Consider the following 19,793-nt stretch of genomic DNA (forward strand, 5'->3'; position numbering starts at 1 on the left):
ACCGAAACCGCAACACGAATACAATCACAAAATAATTTATAGAGAGGATCTGCCTAAAGTTTCTCAAAACTATCGGGAAGCGTGTATAACTCTTTAATCTTAATGTTAATTAATTTCAAATTTTTATTCTTATTCAACTGCAGTTTATCTAATGCGGTTTCTCTTCTCCATAAAAGCTTCTGTTTTATCTTATCAGCTTGTGAATCGGCTTCATTGATCTTTGACAGGCCTTCATTACAGGCATTAATCGCTTCTGGCCAAATCTCAAGCTTAATTAATGTCATTGCCATATTTGAGTAGTAAACTGGATTGCCTGGGTCACACTTACATGCTTCCTTATAAAGTTCCAAAGCAGCCCTGTAGTCATTCTTCCTGAAACAAGTATTTCCCTCATCCTTGAGATTTTCAGCTTTTAAATTCATCACTAACACCTTCTAACGCTTTGGATTGTTAAGTATTGTAGTACTATTGTTAAGTATTAAAAGTACCGTAACTCGGAATTTTTACTGTTTAACATGCTCATTTAAAACTGATGACAATAAATGTTTGATAAATAAGGTTATTAATGGTATTAATTGAAGTAGAGGAGGAGATTTCCGCGATAGAGGCCATTTACCCAGGTTTATTAACCAGGTTGAGCGATTCTAGGGTCCTGGTTAAAATTCCGCAATACGAGGACATTTCAATTCAACTGTCGTTTCCACCTCTTTATCCAGCCTATGAACCGCCGCATATACTAGAGATTTCTTTTAGAAATGAAATGACCGAAGAATACGATGTAAAACATTTAAAGTCTTTGTTTAATGAAGTTATGACCTCTGTCTTCTACAAGGATACTGTTTGCGTATTCAGTTTCTTAGCAGAACTAACAACTATTATGGACAGTCAACAAAAAGACAATGTTTCAGAGATATCCGAGGTCGATGCTGAATTGACTAGAAATATAGAAGAAATTAATGTGGATGCATTTTCAGGCTGGGTAGCAAGCGAGCCTATTTTCGACCGTGGTTCAACGTTCATTGCATATGCAGCCCAGGTTACATCCGAAGATGAAGCCTTCGAAATCATAGAACAGTTAAAAAGCGATAATAAGATAGCTAGGGCGCATCATTTGATGAAAGCTTGGCGAATTAAAGCCGAGAACGGTATTTCGTATCAGGATTGTGATGACGACGGAGAGACCGCTGCGGGAAGTAGAATACTACATCTAATGACTATAATGGATACCTGGAATGTAATTGTTGCTGTTGCACGATGGTTTCGTGGCACTCACATTGGACCCGATAGATTTAAACACATTAATTCTACAGCTCGTGAGGCTGTTTTAAAATTAACGTCCCCTGCGGAGAACAACTCAGCATCCACTAGTTCAAAGCGTAATACCAAGAAAGGCAAGTAAAAATAGACCTGAACTCAATAATAATAATGAAAATAATAATAATAATACATAACTATATAGCTAGTACCTGAGTATCGTAGCTTCTGCGACAACTACTTTTCTTTACGTCTTTTCTTAGTTTTTGGTTGTGGTGGAGATTCGACACTCCGCAGCCGTTTTGGTTTTACCTGTTCTTGCCACAGTTCTTCTAATTCGTTATCTTGAACAGTTGTCTTGTCTGTGGGTTCGGCTTCTTTTAATGTACCAAACACCCTTCTACCTGCATTTAATGACCTAACAGAAGTTTCTCCACTTTCGTTCGATGCCTCATCCTCAACCGAATTGAGTTCACGTATTGATGTGTATCCCAATGAAACCACCCTTCTAGGCTTCGGTATATTTTTCAAATATTTAGAATTTTCATTAAGCGTCCATTTCGAAGAGTCTACCAACTTTTTAGCATATTCTTCTTCTTTCTTTACTTCTTCAGCCTGCTCTGCATGCCTCATAAACTTCATATTCAGCACACGGCTTGAAAGTTTGCCAGATACAACATTATTAGCTTTATTGGACATTACTGGGCCGTTATAGAGCAACTCCTAGGTCATTAGGTTTACTATAACCCTGAGATGCCTAAACCAACCTTGTACAGATGGCCGATAACTTTAATGTAGAAAAGTGTCCGAAGCTGATCCCACTGGGTACCTATTCGGACACTTTAGAATTTCTTTTTACTTTCACTTTTTTTTTTATTTCTAGAGATTTGCAGATTAGGCGCCATGCTGAGACTAAATACACAGTCACCCATAGTTATTGGACAAACAGAATATTGATGAGCATCTTAACCTTAAACTAATCACGTGAATGAACGTTCTGATAAAATAGTTATAAAATGCTAATATCTAATATATGTAACTGCAGGCGATATTTTGGAGTTAGATCAATATAATACATCCATAATTTTGTCTGTTAGTAGGTGCAACCATATGAGATATAGTAGGACAAGTGACCAAAATATCGGAATAGCTAGAATATGGCCCTTTAATACGATTGTCTTATAATGTTTGCTGTTCTTTCAAAGAAGATTACAAGTGCATCTTTTCAAATTCGTCAACGTGAATACTTTGTGATCTACTATTATTAACTGCCCGGTTGTGGCCACCTAAAATATAGTTCTTACCACTGTTCACCAATTTACCTGGACCAGCCGTATTTAAAAAAGATGTTACTTGCTGTTGTTGTGGCTGTGGCTGCTGTTGCTGCTGCTGCTGCTGTTGCTGTTGTTGTTGCTGTTGCTGTTGCTGTCCGAATTGAGACACACAATTTGGATTCACACCAGCAGGTTGCCATGTTCTTTGATGTTGAGAAGTTCCGCTGGCATTGGAAGGGGTTGAAGACATGGGGTTGCTTTGGGGGATAGAGTGGTAACTGCTATGCCTTGTTGGAGTTGGTCTAACCACTGGTTGCTGCGGCATATAAAAAGAATTGTAAGTATCTGCCAGAGGGGTTTGTAGCTGTGGAGTAGTACTAGTGGTAGCACCAAAGAGCATTGGGGACGGAATAGAACTGTAAAGCGTAGAATGTGGCTGTGGCTGCAAATTGATAGAGGTTGAAGGCGAGTTTCTGGAAGGAGTTGCCATACTGAGATTTTGCGGAATAAATGAGCTTGCATTAGTGTTGAACTTAGGTTTGTTCATTGCAGTTGTCTGCATTGGCATGGAATCCACAATTAGATCGGGCGCTGAGCTATGTCCAAGTTGCATATTTATAGAAGGAGCATTCACTGTACTAATTGTGGGAGGTTTGTAATCTGGAATCAAGCTGAATAATTCTCCATAAGTTTTAGTAACTTTAGGAGCTTTTGGTTGATCCGTTTTAAAAACCTGAGTAAAAAATAATTCGTAAGCTTTACTACCATCATTCCATAGACTAATATAGTCCCTTAATGCCTGGGTAGTCAATTCATTTTGAAGACATAATTGTAGAATATGATCTGTATCACCGTGGAAAAATAAATGATTTAGCAATAAAGTAAACTTCTTTTGTATAGTAAAATCATCAATGGATACCATGGAAACAAATTTTATCAAGTGGTATAATGCTGTGCTACTATGATTTTTTATCAACTGCTCCAAGCATTTTAAAACGTGGACAAAAATGAGTCTACCGTTGATCTGTGCAACTTTTTGAGAAACCAGCTTCATAGATTCACCTGGTACCTGTAATAGCTGGTCTGAGACTAATAAGGAAGTAATTAGAGGAATGTAATATAACTCCATGAATTGGAGATTAGTATCATTTTCAATGCCTTGTAAGGCTTCGTCTTCTAGTAAAGTATCCTTGCTGCTGCTGTGGCTATAATCGGCAAAATAAAGAGAGCCGAGTTGGGATTGCTGGTAAAAAACCAATAACGAATGATTAATAGAAAGTAATAAGATCAGCGAGCTTAACAAATTCGTAATAATCTGAGTATAGTTGGTGATTATGTTAGAAGGAAGATATGCGGAGGCATAATCAAACGCAAACAGCGACTTTGAAATTGGGGGCAAATGTGGAAGAAGCTTGTGGAACGCTGAAGGTATAACATATCTGTTGTATTTCTTGTACCAATAACTGTCTACCTGTTGACTGACGCCCGCTTCGGTCACGTTTCCGATATTAATCAAAAAACGCACCAAAACGAATTGCAACATATTAATCAAAGCAGGTAAACATTGGGTTGTACCCAATTCTCCTAACTGTAAATGTAAATTTGTGATTTCCTCCAATGAACCATTGTGGACTATAGTATGAACTTGGGACAATGCTATTTTCAACAAGTTAGTCAAGTGAGGTTCTTGCAGAAAATTCATCTCAGAGTGGTCTAAGACTTCCATCAATACCTGGAGCTTGAACTTAGGGTCCGTTTGCAAAAGGGTAAAGCTGTTATTTCCAACACATTTAGTAAGGAAAGACAATGCAAAATTTTTAAACCGAGGGTGATATATTAGGGAGTCAGAAAGTCCGAGGAATCTATTAGTTACTAAATAAATAAAGTAGTTCCAAGGATCTGTGCTTAAGGAGGAGCAACTTCGCCACTGGTCCACATCTCTGCATTTCACAGCAAGCACAACATCTTGAAGCGATTCATCATGAATGTTTAGCATTAACTTATCTTTCACAACCCACTCACGAAGACTGACCGAGGGCCCAATCTTTAAGTATCGCGACCATAAAGGCAACCACTGATCAATAAGCACATGACCTAATTGCAAGTTCAAATAAGTAAGTGATTTTCTACTCAAACTAGGAAAATTCTCCAAATATGAGATCACGGTATAGAATCCAATTTTCCCACTCGAGGAACCAGATTCCCAAACCACTCCAAGATTACTTACAGCCTTCCGTAGATATTCATCCTTCATCCACATTCGCACAAAATTAATCACTAGCGGCTGTAACTCAACAATCACTGAGCAGTACGCAAATAAACATGCAAACACATCGATAGATACCGTATCCGGCCGCTCGCATATAGCAACTAAAAGGGGGCTTAGAATATCCTGTTTCATGCCCGCTTCTAAGACAGATAGATCAAATTTATTGTTGATCGACTTAAAAACATCCAATAAATTGATCGCTATCGTAATAGTAGCTTCGTAGTCATCGCCAGGACCTTTGGAAAGCTCCTCAATTGCTAATATAATTGAATCAACCACCGACTGTTGCAAGTCCTCACCATCCATACTACTGATTACCATTCCACACCTGTTTAAAACTTCTCTTTTAGTTTGTAATGATTAAATGTTTAAAAAAGGGGAGATTATCAGATCACTTAATATATTCACCTCTAACTTTACTTACAAGACCTCAACTATCAAACTTTTACGGACAACTGAAAGTCCTTCTTGTAAACTAACCTCCACCAGGATATTTAGCTAGACTAGTTTCTATTCGATCCGTAAAGTGTTTTGGCGGTTCCTATATGTTTCACTGCATCCGAATAATCAATAAAATCGATAGTCATTATTGGACTACTTCAGATCAACAGTAGACGCGAAAAATTTGCCACCTGGTCATGTGATAACCACGTGACCGGGTTTATAATCATTAAGTCGCAAGGGAGAACAGATCTACTAGGACATTGGACTAATACAAGGAAGCAAGTTGAAGATGTCAAAGAAGGCGCTCATCATTATCGATGCTCAGAACGACTTTGTAGACCCTGCTGGGGCTCTTTCAGCTCCTGATGGGCAGAGCATCTTAGACCCTATTGCTAAACTCATGCAAGAAGACACGTGGCAGTGCGTGGCGATGACGAGGGATTGGCATCCTAGTAACCATGTATCTTTTGCCAAGAACCATGGAGTGCGTGATTTCAGTTCGTTTACTTATCATTCTCCAGTCCGAGGCAGAGAGAAGGACGTACAGGAGGCTACCCTATGGCCAGTTCATTGTGTACAGGGCACCTGGGGCGCCAAGGTGGTTGGTCAAGTGTTCCAGGCGTTTCAGAGCCTCAAAAAACCAAGCCTCCTTGTTGACAAGGGTTTTTTGGCAGATCGAGAATACTATTCAGGATTTACAGACATCTGGGGCGAGCACCAGACAGAACTACAGAGTTTTCTAGAACAACAGGGTGTAACAGAGGTATATATTGTGGGCTTTGTCTTGGAATATTGTGTCAAGCACACGGCAATAGATGCATCTAAATCTGGCTTCAAGACGAACATACTGTGTAAATATACGAAAACGATAAACAGCGAAGAGGAAGTCATATTTAAAGTAAAGGAGGAACTGCGTCAACGTGGCGTTACGTTAGTGGACTAACAAGTTCATGCATGATATGTTTACCATAAAGCTTAGTATAAATAGAATTATTGTTTTAAGCGAAGTGCCTTTTTTTGTTATAAAAGCGGTCTGGAATCACTCTGTAGAACCTCGCGTTTCAATGAAAAATCTTCCCGGCAGTTTACTCGTCAGAGCTTAAAGTAGCGTAATTCTACGATGGAATTTGGGTATATTTGACAGCCTACAACGGTGAAATCGACCTACCTCCGCTACAGTCGGTGTGTTTATTTATCACTATTTTATCTTCGTTGTTAAATTTACAATAGCATTCGGATTTTTAAATTAGTGTGTTTATTGCCCCGTACTAGTGGATTCTCGAGACGAGACGAGACGAGACGAGACGTTCTAGTAGAATAATAATGATAGTGATAAAGCGCAGTTATAAAGTTTGTATTGCCGTTCTACTTCTGCTCCGGTTTCTCTTTTCTACCGCGCTTACGGATTCTAAACTTCATAAGGCATTCCTGAGCAGCTTTCGACGAGCCCCTTTTTTACCCACAACATCCCACGTTAAAGGGCTAAATCTGAAATCTTTAGAGCCAAGTGAATTCAGTGAGGATAATTTGAGATGGCAGTTAGCTAAATACTTTCCATATAATCCTGATAGTAAAATTCCAAAACGCGTATGGCAGACATGGCGAAATCCGCTGGGTTCCAGGAGATTCCCAGCTAATTTTAAAGATTATTCTGAGCATTGGCAATCGATTACTTCGAAATCCAATGGAGGTTACAGCTACAATTTTATTTCAGACAACGATATGCTCCCTGTATTGGAAAGTCTGTACGGTGAAATGCCGCTAATTATCAAAGCATTCAACGCAATACCGAAGCGAATAATGAAGGCAGATTTCTTCCGTTACTTGATTATTTATGCTAGAGGAGGCATATATTCGGATATAGACACAGTTCCTATTCAAACATTAGATCAATGGCCATCCGCCAATAGAAACTCTTTGGAGAAATATCTTCAAAACCGTATAAAGTATGGGCCAAACTCAGATCAGGAATCTAACTCAAATGTCAGAGAGCCTGGGCTGGTAATAGGTATTGAAGCAGACCCGGATAGGCCTGACTGGTCAGAATATTACGCAAGAAGGATACAATTCTGCCAATGGACAATACAGTCGAAGCCGGGACATCCCGTTCTTCGTGAATTAATTCTGAATATCACGACCACTACACTTTTCAGCACACAAGCGATTACAGTTACGTCAAAGCAAACCAAAATGTTTGAAGAGGAGCATCTAGACGACTACAACGTAAATTTCAGGCACAATAGGTTACATGACAAGAATTATAAACACCAAGAAAAGAAAACGGACAAAAACTCGGATGGTACAGACATAATGAATTGGACTGGACCAGGGATATTTTCAGATATAGTTTTTGACTATTTTAACAACCTGATTTCTTCAGAGAAGGATATCCCAATATTTAATAACAACCTGCTGGAAAATGATGTCATAACAGGTGAAAGGCGAAGCTACCTCACAAGTACCTTAAAATTTTACGACGAGATTCAGAAATCCTTGATTACCCCTCTTCCGAAAATTGGATGGGAGTTCTTTTCGTTAATGCAAGATCCAGTTGTCATTGACGATGTTGTAGTATTACCTATTACTTCATTTTCTCCTGGGGTTAATCAGATGGGTGCCGAGGATATAGATCATCCATTGGCCCTTGTTCAGCATCTCTTTGAAGGAACTTGGAAGGAATGATTTTTGGGCAGCAGCAATTATTAATTTCGATAGCTGTTGCTAATGTAAATAGCGCTCGGGTATAGTTTCACTGCTATATTAAAAATTACTTAAATAGCACTGAATATATACACATGCGAAGGTATTGTACCAGATATTATGCTGTTATCAGCAGCGCGGAGTAACCACGGTCCTGTTTAAGTCTAATTGGTCACGTGCAAAGATAGATACATATATCTACGTATACATCGGTAATCGCACTTATGTAATCGACTTTGTCTATCGCATAACAGGATAAGATTTCTTTCTATTGTTCATTAGTTAATTACTTACTAGAAGATAATGATCTCCTATTTTCATCTCTAGATTTAAGGGCTTCTTTTTTAACTATCGAAGTATATCTGAGACGGGTTTTAGTAGAGTTATTCCTTGGCTATGTAGGTCGACGTTAGGCTCTTTTCGGTGATGTCCTCAAAACTTTTACATGACTAGTTAGGAATTGACAAAATATGCCTATCACCTATGTGCTGTTATTCCGAGTAGTACTATTACTACTTTTGGTCCGTTCCCTAAATGAGCTTCGCTGGTACGCGTGACCAGAAATCGAGCGGGTCACGTGATGTCATGATACTTGGAAGAGTACTTATTCATAAGAAGCAGACATGGCGATGGCCGCTAGGCCGAAAATATGCAGCATCCTTAACTCAAGCAGACGCTTGTACTACAATTCAGGGACAAGCTTTTTGCGTGATTACAAAATAATGCGTGAAAGCATAATGTAGAAGCACCGAATTTTGTAAGTCTTATCGAAATAGCAAAAGTATTTCGTATTGAAGTTATTTAGCATTTTTATCACCTCCTACACACAGTACATGAAGACAGAACGAACATGAGCGAAAAAGAGCAGCAGCAGCAGCAGCAGCATCATCATCATCATCATCATCAAGAATACCAGGGGCAACCCCAAAGCGCTATACCCGAGAAGGAGAAACCTCCTTCCTACGAAGAAGCAACCAAGGATCATAAGGGTGATGATACTTGGGATGATGAAGATTATGTAGTTCCTCAACCTTACAACCAACGTTATCCTAACCCGCTGGGCGGTTTACAGAATCATGTCCACACTCCCCACCCTAGAGGCTCTCCAAACTATCCCGGACAACATGTCCTTACATACAATAATGCACGGAACAAGCCTGGAATTTAATGTCCGCTGCAAGTTTGTATGTCGGTCGGTCGCATAGAAGGATATGCCTCCGCGTTATACACCGAACAATAACACTAGCTTCATCATAGTCTATTTAGGTCTTTAAACAGTTTTTTAAGCAAACAGAACGTTTTCTTTATAGGTACAATAACAGTACAGCCACACAAGTAAACAATAGACAATAATGCCATATAGAACTAACGTACAGGAGATAAATTGATGAAAACAACCGCTTTTAATATACTTCTTGGTTTTAAAGCACACTTAATCAAACGGACTCTTCTTAACAATGTGAAGGAAAGCAAACATTATGAACCCAGATAACAATAAGTAATTTCACTAGTCCTATAGATAGCAGTTTCATCCACAGTATTGTACACTGTTCTTCATTCTGCAACCTTGGCGATTTTAAACCTTCACTTTGTGGTAGTAACTCGGAAAGCCATTATACGCGAAGCTGTACTTAACTAGTTTTATTATCTCCATGCTTGAGGCTACTTTACAAGGCTAAGTAGGAACTAGTCCTTATCACGAATTTCTTGCCGAACTAGATAGGAAGAGTATATATCCTCTGCGAACTAAATTATAACATGCAGAGGCTGCACCGCTGTCTCCCTTTCTGTAGAGTTCGCGAACTATCGACATATTACTAACCTAAAAAATTGAACTCGAATAAAAACAATAACACATTTTCGAGTTTATGACAACATTCGCCAAAGCAATAGACTTGCATCGCTTGTAATAAGATACCAGGACTTACATACATAATGAGGGATTACAAATTGGTTGTTTTGGGTGCAGGTGGTGTCGGAAAGTCTTGCTTAACGGTACAGTTTGTTCAAGGAGAATATTTGGATACTTATGATCCGACCATTGAGGATTCATATAGGAAAACGATGGAGATTGATGACAAGACATTCGATTTGGAGATCTTAGATACGGCAGGTGTAGCGCAATTTACTGCAATGAGGGAATTGTATATCAAATCTGGCATGGGATTTTTATTAGTATATTCTGTAACCGACCGTCAGTCTTTGGACGAATTGATGGAGCTAAGAGAACAAATCTTGCGAATTAAAGATTCAAAGCGTGTTCCAATGGTTCTAGTTGGAAACAAGGCCGACCTACACCATGAACGCATTATTTCTGTTGATGAAGGCATTGAGGTTAGTAGTGATTGGGGGAAAGTTCCGTTTTATGAGACAAGCGCGTTGCTTAAAAGTAATGTTGATGAGGTGTTTATTGACTTAGTGAGACAAATAATGAGGGCGGAAATAGAATCACATGAGGCTCAAATGAACTCGAACGCTGCAGTTGGTAATGGTGTTCAACATGGAGGTCGCGTTGGTGGCGGTAAAGTTAATATGGGATTGAACGGTGCAGGAATTAACCACAGTAGGTCAGGAAGTTCTAATATCGATAATGGAGCTGATCAATTAACGAGAACTCCTGATAAAAAGCTAATGCTAAAGTCACCTTATCGCACCCGAACAAAGGCCAGGAATGCTAAAAGAAAGAGTTCATGTGTTACCCTATAAACACAATCGGAGACGTCGTACTACGGAATACTTAACTTACTATTTGCGGCATTATTCATAGAGTTAAAACGTCAATTGTAGAAATACGGTAAACAGATTAGAAGAAATACATAATGGGATTTAATATTCGCAGCAAAGGCGGATAATGCTTGATTATGACTTACGTGCAATGTAAGAATTGATAAGCAGAATTATGGATGAACCCGGAATTGAACCTATGACGACATCCCATGATAACGGCCTGCTAAACAAATTACAATATGCCTGTGGGGAATACAATATTGGCATCACGTGAGGTTCAATTGTGGTCGCGTGACATGAATTAACAGCCGAAAATTTTTAAAAATGGATAGTTAGCTATTTGATTCATCTGAATAGCTATATGTAATAGTAAAGCTTGGCTGTTGAGGAACCACTGCTATAGTTTTGATCGGTGTATAATAAGATGTTGGTACTTTCGCACTCCAAGCCATGCTCAATTTCCCTTCCCGTGAGGATATTTGTGAGAGGGAAGAGAACTAAAGACAGATCGGTATCGCCCGAGATTCAAAGAGCTATTCAACAACTATCAGTGATGTCTGCTAAAAGGAAGCAGCCTAAGATGTTAAAGCTTTCAAAAGAGGACTACATTAAACACACAACTATCCATGCTTGCTGGGCTCAATACCAGAGAGAACTCCGTGAAAAACGTAAGATCCAGTTAACGCAACAGTATCAGAGCATAGAAAAGGCGATGGACCGATTATCTGAACTAAGCCCTGCACTCTACAAATCTGCTGCCAATCCAAAAAGTGGGCAAACTTTTCCTTTAGAATTGAGAGTTCCAACTCAGTATCCTCCAAACACAGTATGGCACTACAGTTTTAAGAAAGACTCCTAGACCAGCGAGTACTGGATGCATTACGAGTATACCTGTAGATAGCCGTGTGTGTGTGTGTGTGTGTGTGTGTGTGTGTATAGAACATAGATAGCAATGTACCATTAAACTCTGGACTTCACATTAAACGTGCTCGGGCATTCATTAACTGCACAAACGTACCTCGAAGGAAATGAGTTGTAGTGATATCAGTATTATTTACAGCATATGTCGTGCAAAGAACTATAGTGTGCTTCTTCTTTAGTTGTATACGTTTCGTTATGGATTCTTTTGATCTTGCCTACGGCTAGAAAAAAGTCACGGTATATAACGTCTTGAAAATACTAATATCTATAACCAGGTTCGTAATAAAAGAACCACGGTAAAGGCCACTTTTATCTGCCCATCCGCCATAATTGAAGATGCAGTTGTCAGTGCTAATTGCAGGCTGGTACCTCTCCTCGATTGGGATATCCCTATACAATAAGTTGCTGTTTGATCCCTATAAAGGTCTAAAGGTTCCTTATCCCATCTTTATCACTTCTCTGCATCAGTTCCTCCTATGGGCTCTCACATTTGTGTATCTTAAGGCTAAAAATCAGTTTCCACGGGATGGTAAAGCTGACTGGTATTTATATGCCAAGTATATTATTCCAACAGCATTAGCTTCTGCTGGCGACATCGGCTTTGCGAATGTTTCCCTCAAATACATTCCATTAACTATTTATACTATTGTCAAGACTTCAGGTATCGCATTTGTTCTACTTTTTGGCTGTATATGCAAGCTAGAGCAGTTCACAATACCATTGGGACTGGTGGTTTTTTTTATGTTTGCGGGCGTACTACTGATGATATACAGACCGGAGGACACTTTAACGGAACATTCCAGCCAGGAACAGATTTTAGGATTCTTCCTGGTTTTGGCGAGCAGCTGTCTAAGCGGTCTTAGGTGGGTCTACACCCAGTTAACCCTACTCAAATCTACTGAGTTCTCTGGAACTCAGAGTCGATCGAAAAAAGGAAACCCAATATTAACGATATATCAGCTCGCCCCAATCATGGGCTTTGCCCTCCTGTTTACCTCACTAATAATAGAAAGTCCTTTCCCAGGCATTGCCAACACTAGCATCGCTGTTTGGGAGAATCATAGCACCACAATGGTTTTGGTACGTGGTATTTCGATGTTGTTGTTTCCTGGCCTATGTGTCTTCCTGATGACCTTATGCGAGTTCGCCATTCTACAAACTGCCCCTGTACTTACCTTAAGTGTTGCAGGCGTCGTAAAGGAACTCCTTACAGTAATATTAAGCATGTTGATTCTACACGAAGTTCTCAGTTTCTACAATTGGATAGGTATGACTGTCGTCATGCTTGATGTATGTTTCTACAACTACTACAGATACATGGAGGATACCTTCACATCCAAGTCATTCCTCCCCCTTGATAACGATATAGACAGAGCATTGGAACTGGAACAGTTGAATAGCGCAGCCGCTGATCATTTGGTCACGACTCCCAGTACGGCCTCCTCGGGCAATAAATAGTACTTTAATATTTAGTCATGTGACCAGTGTTTTATCTTTTTGTTACCCGGCGTGAAGTTTGAAATGTTTCATTTTTACAACTTGCTAACGGTCTAAGAGTTTCTTCTTTTCATCCTATAATGGTTTAGAAGTATTGGACTAAACACGGATTCGAAATTATTTAACCTTTACCTACAACATTTTGGAGTTAGGATTAACAAAGAAGCTCAGGACTGAATAGGTAGCCGGAGTGTAAAGGGTGCTGATAGGATACAGTCTTTGAAGTTGGCAATTCGTATTAAGCTTGGAAATAAAAATAGTGCAGTGATAGCTGATATTCATTTGTTCACATCATTTCAGCAAACAAATGTCTCAAAGCTGGACTTGGCTTAAAATGGCTTTTATGCATTTGTTGGATGCTAATATTTTAAATATTACTTCTTTTCCAGCAAAGTTGTTAAGTTGGTTCAGGACATTTGCAATAGAAGTAACTGGTGAAACAGAAGCCAGCGAATTAGTTAGGTTAAATGATTCGACAGAAGTTAAAGAGAACTGTGAGGATAAGGACTTCTTGGAGCTAGGACTTCACGAAGAAGAAGGTCTGTTTGGTGATACAGGCTCACTGTTTCCGGAGAGACCGAATCTTGATAGCAGCCTTAATCTTGGAAGTTCTGTTTGTCCCTGTGCAATTGATCTTAGCACTTTGCAGAGCCCAATGTCGATGAGTAGAAGTCCGGACGGAAACATGGAGTGGATGATTAATACAGGTAGTAATCTTGATTCTCCTTCTCAAACAGTGGTGGAAGAGCCGCTGTCGCCACGAAATAGTTCGTCGACCGCACTCTCAAAGGAGGAAGAAGGACAAGAAGGTAAAGATAAATTTGTTTGTCACTACTGTGATGCTGAATTTCGCATAAGAGGATACTTGACTCGTCATATTAAGAAGCATGCTGTTGAGAAGGCCTATCATTGCCCATATTTCAACAGCACCGCGCCACCGGAGACACGTTGTCATACTACTGGTGGTTTCTCTAGGAGAGATACTTATAAGACTCATTTGCGTTCTCGGCATTTTATCTATCCAGAGGGTATTAAAACACAGGACAGGAATAAATCGCCCGGGCATTGTGCTCACTGTGGTAAATGGTTTGAAAATACCTCGAAATGGATCGAGAAGCATATTGAGAGCGGATCATGTTCTGGTTTGCCAGAGGGGACTATTTTGCCAGCGAAAAGTGCCCGAAAGGCTGGTAAATTGAAGATGATAAAAACATCTACTGGACACTCGCGATTTATCACAACTCAACAAAGTGTCGTGGAACCTAAGGTGCTATTAAATAAGGAAGCGATCGAAGCCATGCAGATTGTTGTGAATGAAACAAATAACAGCGGCCAACCTGCCTTGACTAAATTGAGTGACAACAGAATAATGTTGAACTCTACTAATTTCAAAGGCGATGCAAAATATAAGACAGCTATCAAGCGACAAAGACAGAGAAGGCTCAATGTGGGCCATAACTTTGTAACTCCTACTCCTCGTACTGCTAATGAATCGATAATTCCCGTTACTACTGGTAGTAGTTCTATTTCCGCTGGTCAACATTTGGGCGGGCAGGTTTACCATCCAATGGCCCTTTCTCAGTCATCGACGCAGTACACATTTAGAACTCCAGACGAGGCTCCTTTGGACGAGATTTGTCTCTCCATAAACCCTTCACCCGCTGAAGATGCCAGCTTGGAGCCAGTAAGATCGGCTTCATCGTTGTCATCACATGATTGTAACCAAAATACAAGCAATGACGTATCGAAATTGTTTGATCCGATCAATATCTCCAACCTTGCGAATTTAAGTGATTCGTATTATATGCCGTTGGATCTTGAACAAATTAGCTTTACCATGCCAATGGAGGAGTTATCAACAGCACCACAAAGTCATCGTTATGAAGAAGAAGCTAAAATCAATGTAACATTAAACAAGCAGATTGATCCAATAAAACTATATGAGAAACAGCTGAGGGAAACACAACAGTATTTGAACTTTTACAACTATAGTTTTGATACAAACCTATAATTTATTCGTCTTGCTCTTTTTTTGATCTTTAAGCTTGGCATCAACTCAGATTCATGTTACGATTTTCCACTTATGACTCGACAACTACGGTTACAACAACATTACTACAAGGAGGGATTTTAAAAAAAAACTATAAAAAATTTCTGTTATAAAGCTGTGCATTGGATACAGCCTTATAATTATTTCGTTAATTTCTTTTAACACTTTTTCGACATTATTTTGGGTTTCACGTATATTGTTTTTTTGATCTGATTAGTTTTTAGGTTTCGACAATCTTATGTATTGTACTTCAGGAATATTCTGTGTATTGTATGCACTTTCTTAATATATATATACTTTAAAGGGGGCAATTAGAAACAGCTAGTCTGAAATTGAATTGTCATTAATATACTACTATTTTAAATTAATTATATTATTATTATTATTATTATTATTATTTAATTTTTTTTAGGTAGATTCATGTAAATCACCAGATTTATGTTACCTACCAAAAGTAACACTTGCTTTGTAATCCTTTGGATTATGTAATTACATTATCGTAAAAAGCGATATTTGATAGAGGAATACTGTAATACCATTACAGCAACAATACACTAGATAGTTCATCTCTTGAGTCATCTAACTGCAACACGCAGCGAGGTGTTAGAGTATCCAGTATATTGAGCAGTGACATTTTTCTAAACTATGTCTGGAGATCAGCACGATGATCTCAATCTAAATGAGCTTGTAGGTACTCTACTTGCAACAGCATCTACTGATGATCAAGATGTTGATCATTTAGAGCAAAAAGAGCACGAAAACGATTCAGAGCTTAAACAAAAGCACGATGTTTTGAATGAGAAAACTACCATTTCCGATTTGCCCGACACAGCACACTTTGGTGACGATGATATAGCTGCAGCTGTTGCTCATGCTATAGGAACAATAGACGAGGAATCTGTAGAGAGATTGGGGCATGAAGACCTGGGTAGCTCAAATTTACAACATGATGAGGAGATAGTATCTAGCGACCAACAACAACATGAGCACTGGGCTACTTTATTGCAGCAAGGAATCCTCCACGAAGAACAGGAAAACGCCAATGCCTACCATGACCCTGAAAGCAGGCGCGACGAAACTACGAATGATAACGAAGGTGATCTAAGAGAACATCTGGATCATGATGATGAACAACTGCGGCGAGCTATTATGGAGTCACTACAGCAATTTAATGAACGGGAGCACCGATCGTCTAAAGAAAAGGATAAATCCAAGTCCAAGTCCAAGTCGAAATCCAAGTCGAAATCGTCATCCAAGACGAGTTCTAGTGATAAATCGAAGAAGGATAAGAAAAAGAAGCAAAGCAAAAAGGATAAGAAGAAGTCTAAGGAGAAAAAATCCAGTTCGGATGGCGTACCGAATTTTGAGGATGTCATCAAAGGATTTATTGACCAGTCTACTGTAGAGTCTACACAGCATGATTCTAGCGAAAATTTTGGTGATGCTGAAACACAGGCTTTGGTTGACGCTACCCTAAAGGCGTTTGAGAACGAACTGTTAGGTACAAATGAATCTTCGTTGTCTTCGAAATCAAGTTACAAGCTAACTGGTGATAAAGCGTCGTCCAAGAGCAAATCTAGTGTTGAATCAAAAAGTAAGCCCAAATACAAGCCATCAGTGGCGGCACCTTTGCTATTCCCACTGCCGCCTACGTCACATAGTTCAAAAAAGAAGAAGGACAAATCCAAGAAGTCATCTAGTAAGAAGAAGGAGACCAGGGATTCGGTATCATATGATGAGGAAGTCTTCTCAAAAGCTTTAGCTGATATGGTTAACCAGGTGGTGAACACCTCCTTTAATGATGCTCACCAAACCGCCCCTAAGAAGCAGTCGGCTGTACCACATATCACTACTGATGTTGACATGGACATGCATTCTGCTCAGGCCCCCATTGCTAGGCAACAGGAATCAAGTTACAAAGCTAGTTCGGGTTTTGATGCAGTCCGTCGGCCAGCCCCCGAAGAATCATTTGATCTAAACCAGATCATGCAAAATGCTATGGCTATGGCATTCCAAGAACAAGTTCAAGATCAATTAGATCCCTCTATTATGGAGGAATTCAATAGGGAATTGTCCGGGATGCGTTTATCTGGTTCAACTGATTCATCTGCTTCCCTTTCCAAAAAGAAGAGTAAGAGTTCCAAGAAGCCTAAAAAGCCTAAATTCCACAGAGATGAATCCGAAATTCTCGAAGATGACAGTAGTATGGAGGACGACCTGTCAAGAAGTTTGAGCATTTCCAAGGTAATAATATCACCAGAGGAGATTTATAAAAAGAAGTTCTCCAAAATAGCCAAGGAGTGCGCCAGTCAAGCAAGGAAAAGAATATCTCAGAAGAATAAGGAATTCAAAGAGCAATTGAAGCTAGTAAGGCAACAACAGCTTAGCGAGAAACAACGAGCAAGGGAAGAAAAGAGATTGCGCAAACTTGCAGAATCGAAAGAACTCGAGGAAATAGTTGCAAGGGGACCTCCATATCCTCCGGACCTGAAGTTAACCAAAACTGGAAAACCCAAAAAGCCATATCGTCGTCTTACTGAAGATGAATTGGCCAGGATGTCGGCAGATCATGCTGATTCTAGGGAAAGAAAGCAGAAAAGAAAGGAGCGTAAAGAACGTCGAGAGCTTAAAGATGCATTGAGAAGGATTCCTATCTCGGCTCTCAAAAAGATACCTTTATTTAACTTCACTAAGGACCCTAATGCTTCTGCTCTGAATGATATAGAAGGCTCTCTTGCAAAAATGCCCCACCTGGATACCGCTGGAGCAATAGCAGCAGCCGCTGCTAGCTCAAGAACCAGCAATGGCTTTGATCCCCATAGGAAAACAGTTATACACCGGGAAAAATATCTATTTCATCCACCATGGGTCATCCCTGAACACCCACCATATGCTCTGCCAGTGGCTCGTAGGAGAAACAAAACCGCAGAATATCGCTTTAACAAAATATACAAGAAACGGAAGACAAAGGCTCACAAGGCTACTTTGAATATTGGAAACCGGATGATACCTGCTGTTTTGTTCCCGATCATAAACACTTTGAAGGCAGCTGCAAGGGCTACAGCTGCAGCTGGTGCTACTCCTGAACAATCTAGGCAGCATCTAGGTTCAATGCTTCAACAAGCGCGAGTGACGATTGCAGAAGCACTGGCTAAGGCAAAGTCTCAAAACACAAGAAACTACGCAGCTATTCGTAGTGAAGATGACATAAAGAACATGCATCAACAGGATAACAAGGTCAAAATGATACCATTATTCACTGCTGCTAATTTGAAGAAGCTTCAGAGCAAGGAACATACAGAAAGCGTTGTAAAAACAGATAATACAGGTAATACAGATAAACGAGAAGAACATCAAAGTTTAATAAAGGAAGTACCAAAAGCAAACATTGAAGTAGATTTCTCAAGAAATGAAGACAAAGATATAAATGGGAAAGAAACCCGCCCTCGTCCAATCAAAGTTGAGAATGAGAATGAAGGTTTACATGATGCTCTAAAAAGACAATTAATACGTTCACATGGCTCAGAAGCAGCCCTTCCTTCTAATATTAATTCACTAATATCTGATACAATATCTAATCTTCTTCCCAACCTAGACCAACTAAAAAACCTCGATGAACTAATAGATGATCCTTCCGTGGGTAATAGTACGCTTTATTCTAAACGCAGTTATCGTAAAACAGCTTCCCGTTTTAAAAGCGTTTTAAACTTAGACGATATTTCACCGTTACCAAGTTCAGTTGGGTTAAAAGAAGAACCTCAATTAACTAACACATTAACTTCGGCAGTTGCTCGTCCTGTAACGCCACAATCGGCACCGCCAACGCAACCATCTACGGCAACTACTCTGGCTCCTGCTGCTCGGGCTAATAAACGCTCTTCGGCTTCTGAACTAGTTGTTTATGATTTCCATTTGCCGCTTAAAGATGTAAATGGTAAAGTATCAAAATCCGTACCTTTAATGCGCCGTGTTAAGGCCTATTTGGAAACTGCTGAAATAACTCAGTTACGTAAGGAGATCAATAAAGAGCGTAAGCGTAAATGGAGAGAGGCTAATGTAGAGCGTAACAGAGACAATGATCTTCGTTCCCGCCTGAACCAGCGTGCGAATACTCTGTTCGGGCGAGAAGATTCACAAGCTAAAAGGCATTGGGTAGAGGAACAATACAAAGAACGGATTATCAAGCTTGAAGGTGATGTGTCTGTTGGCAACGGCACGACACCTTCTTCATCTACACCAAAAGAGAATCACACTTCAGTCTCTGATAAAGAGATCTTAAATCTAATTGCTGTGCGTCTTAATAGGTTAGATGCAGCCCGTAATATTGAGCGTGAGATCCAGAATGAAGCTAGATCCGCTTTAGCGGTAACCAAGAACCCTACAAAGTTGACCAAAAAGCCTCTTCCTGATGCTTATGGCTCACAAATAGGGCCTAGCTCGCCACCCCCAACAGCACCAACAGCGACCGGAATTTTTAACTCAAAGAAGTCAAATGTATCTATTGACCCTGAATTGGCGGTAAAAAGACCAAGAGACGAAGATCGAAACCAGCTTCAGGATGAGCAACCATTACCCAAAAAGATCGCGTTGTAGCATTAGGTTTTCTATATACCAAATATATTGTATTATTATCATTATACTAAGCCAGTATTAACCA

At 39.7% G+C, this 19,793-nt stretch overlaps 12 protein-coding genes across 12 annotated transcripts; 9 read left to right on the forward strand and 3 right to left on the reverse strand.

Annotated features, from left to right (window-relative positions):
• Window positions 1-53: 53 nt before the first annotated feature.
• Window positions 54-422, reverse strand: TAH1 (Tah1p; the record flags this gene model as incomplete). Its single annotated transcript, XM_018134032.1, has 1 exon — window positions 54-422. One exon carries the CDS (start codon window positions 420-422, stop codon window positions 54-56), a length of 369 nt encoding a protein of 122 aa, XP_017989696.1.
• A 143-nt stretch (window positions 423-565) lies between these two features.
• Window positions 566-1,399, forward strand: YIH1 (Yih1p; the record flags this gene model as incomplete). The annotated part of the gene is made up of 1 exon (XM_018134031.1): window positions 566-1,399. The coding sequence occupies one exon, from the start codon at window positions 566-568 to the stop codon at window positions 1,397-1,399; it is 834 nt and encodes a 277-aa protein (XP_017989697.1).
• Window positions 1,400-1,491: 92 nt separating this feature from the next.
• Window positions 1,492-1,953, reverse strand: MPP6 (Mpp6p; the record flags this gene model as incomplete). Its single annotated transcript, XM_018134030.1, has 1 exon — window positions 1,492-1,953. One exon carries the CDS (start codon window positions 1,951-1,953, stop codon window positions 1,492-1,494), a length of 462 nt encoding a protein of 153 aa, XP_017989698.1.
• Window positions 1,954-2,463: 510 nt separating this feature from the next.
• On the reverse strand, window positions 2,464-5,118 carry VIR1 (Vir1p; the record flags this gene model as incomplete). Its single annotated transcript, XM_018134029.1, has 1 exon — window positions 2,464-5,118. The coding sequence occupies one exon, from the start codon at window positions 5,116-5,118 to the stop codon at window positions 2,464-2,466; it is 2,655 nt and encodes an 884-aa protein (XP_017989699.1).
• A 412-nt stretch (window positions 5,119-5,530) lies between these two features.
• On the forward strand, window positions 5,531-6,184 carry PNC1 (nicotinamidase; the record flags this gene model as incomplete). Its single annotated transcript, XM_018134028.1, has 1 exon — window positions 5,531-6,184. One exon carries the CDS (start codon window positions 5,531-5,533, stop codon window positions 6,182-6,184), a length of 654 nt encoding a protein of 217 aa, XP_017989700.1.
• Window positions 6,185-6,564: 380 nt separating this feature from the next.
• On the forward strand, window positions 6,565-7,923 carry OCH1 (initiation-specific alpha-1,6-mannosyltransferase; the record flags this gene model as incomplete). The annotated part of the gene is made up of 1 exon (XM_018134027.1): window positions 6,565-7,923. The coding sequence occupies one exon, from the start codon at window positions 6,565-6,567 to the stop codon at window positions 7,921-7,923; it is 1,359 nt and encodes a 452-aa protein (XP_017989701.1).
• An 868-nt stretch (window positions 7,924-8,791) lies between these two features.
• On the forward strand, window positions 8,792-9,109 carry CMI8 (Cmi8p; the record flags this gene model as incomplete). Its single annotated transcript, XM_018134026.1, has 1 exon — window positions 8,792-9,109. One exon carries the CDS (start codon window positions 8,792-8,794, stop codon window positions 9,107-9,109), a length of 318 nt encoding a protein of 105 aa, XP_017989702.1.
• A 767-nt stretch (window positions 9,110-9,876) lies between these two features.
• On the forward strand, window positions 9,877-10,647 carry AW171_hschr84759 (HHL063Wp; the record flags this gene model as incomplete). Its single annotated transcript, XM_018134025.1, has 1 exon — window positions 9,877-10,647. The coding sequence occupies one exon, from the start codon at window positions 9,877-9,879 to the stop codon at window positions 10,645-10,647; it is 771 nt and encodes a 256-aa protein (XP_017989703.1).
• Window positions 10,648-11,092: 445 nt separating this feature from the next.
• On the forward strand, window positions 11,093-11,527 carry MRPL28 (mitochondrial 54S ribosomal protein mL40; the record flags this gene model as incomplete). Its single annotated transcript, XM_018134024.1, has 1 exon — window positions 11,093-11,527. The coding sequence occupies one exon, from the start codon at window positions 11,093-11,095 to the stop codon at window positions 11,525-11,527; it is 435 nt and encodes a 144-aa protein (XP_017989704.1).
• Window positions 11,528-11,925: 398 nt separating this feature from the next.
• YMD8 (Ymd8p) lies at window positions 11,926-13,047 on the forward strand (the record flags this gene model as incomplete). Its single annotated transcript, XM_018134023.1, has 1 exon — window positions 11,926-13,047. The coding sequence occupies one exon, from the start codon at window positions 11,926-11,928 to the stop codon at window positions 13,045-13,047; it is 1,122 nt and encodes a 373-aa protein (XP_017989705.1).
• A 346-nt stretch (window positions 13,048-13,393) lies between these two features.
• STP1 (Stp1p) lies at window positions 13,394-15,097 on the forward strand (the record flags this gene model as incomplete). The annotated part of the gene is made up of 1 exon (XM_018134022.1): window positions 13,394-15,097. The coding sequence occupies one exon, from the start codon at window positions 13,394-13,396 to the stop codon at window positions 15,095-15,097; it is 1,704 nt and encodes a 567-aa protein (XP_017989706.1).
• A 684-nt stretch (window positions 15,098-15,781) lies between these two features.
• SPP41 (Spp41p) lies at window positions 15,782-19,729 on the forward strand (the record flags this gene model as incomplete). Its single annotated transcript, XM_018134021.1, has 1 exon — window positions 15,782-19,729. The coding sequence occupies one exon, from the start codon at window positions 15,782-15,784 to the stop codon at window positions 19,727-19,729; it is 3,948 nt and encodes a 1,315-aa protein (XP_017989707.1).
• Window positions 19,730-19,793: the final 64 nt, after the last annotated feature.

Source organism: Eremothecium sinecaudum, chromosome VIII (assembly GCF_001548555.1).
Source record: "Eremothecium sinecaudum strain ATCC 58844 chromosome VIII, complete sequence".
Lineage (NCBI taxonomy): Eukaryota > Fungi > Ascomycota > Saccharomycetes > Saccharomycetales > Saccharomycetaceae > Eremothecium > Eremothecium sinecaudum.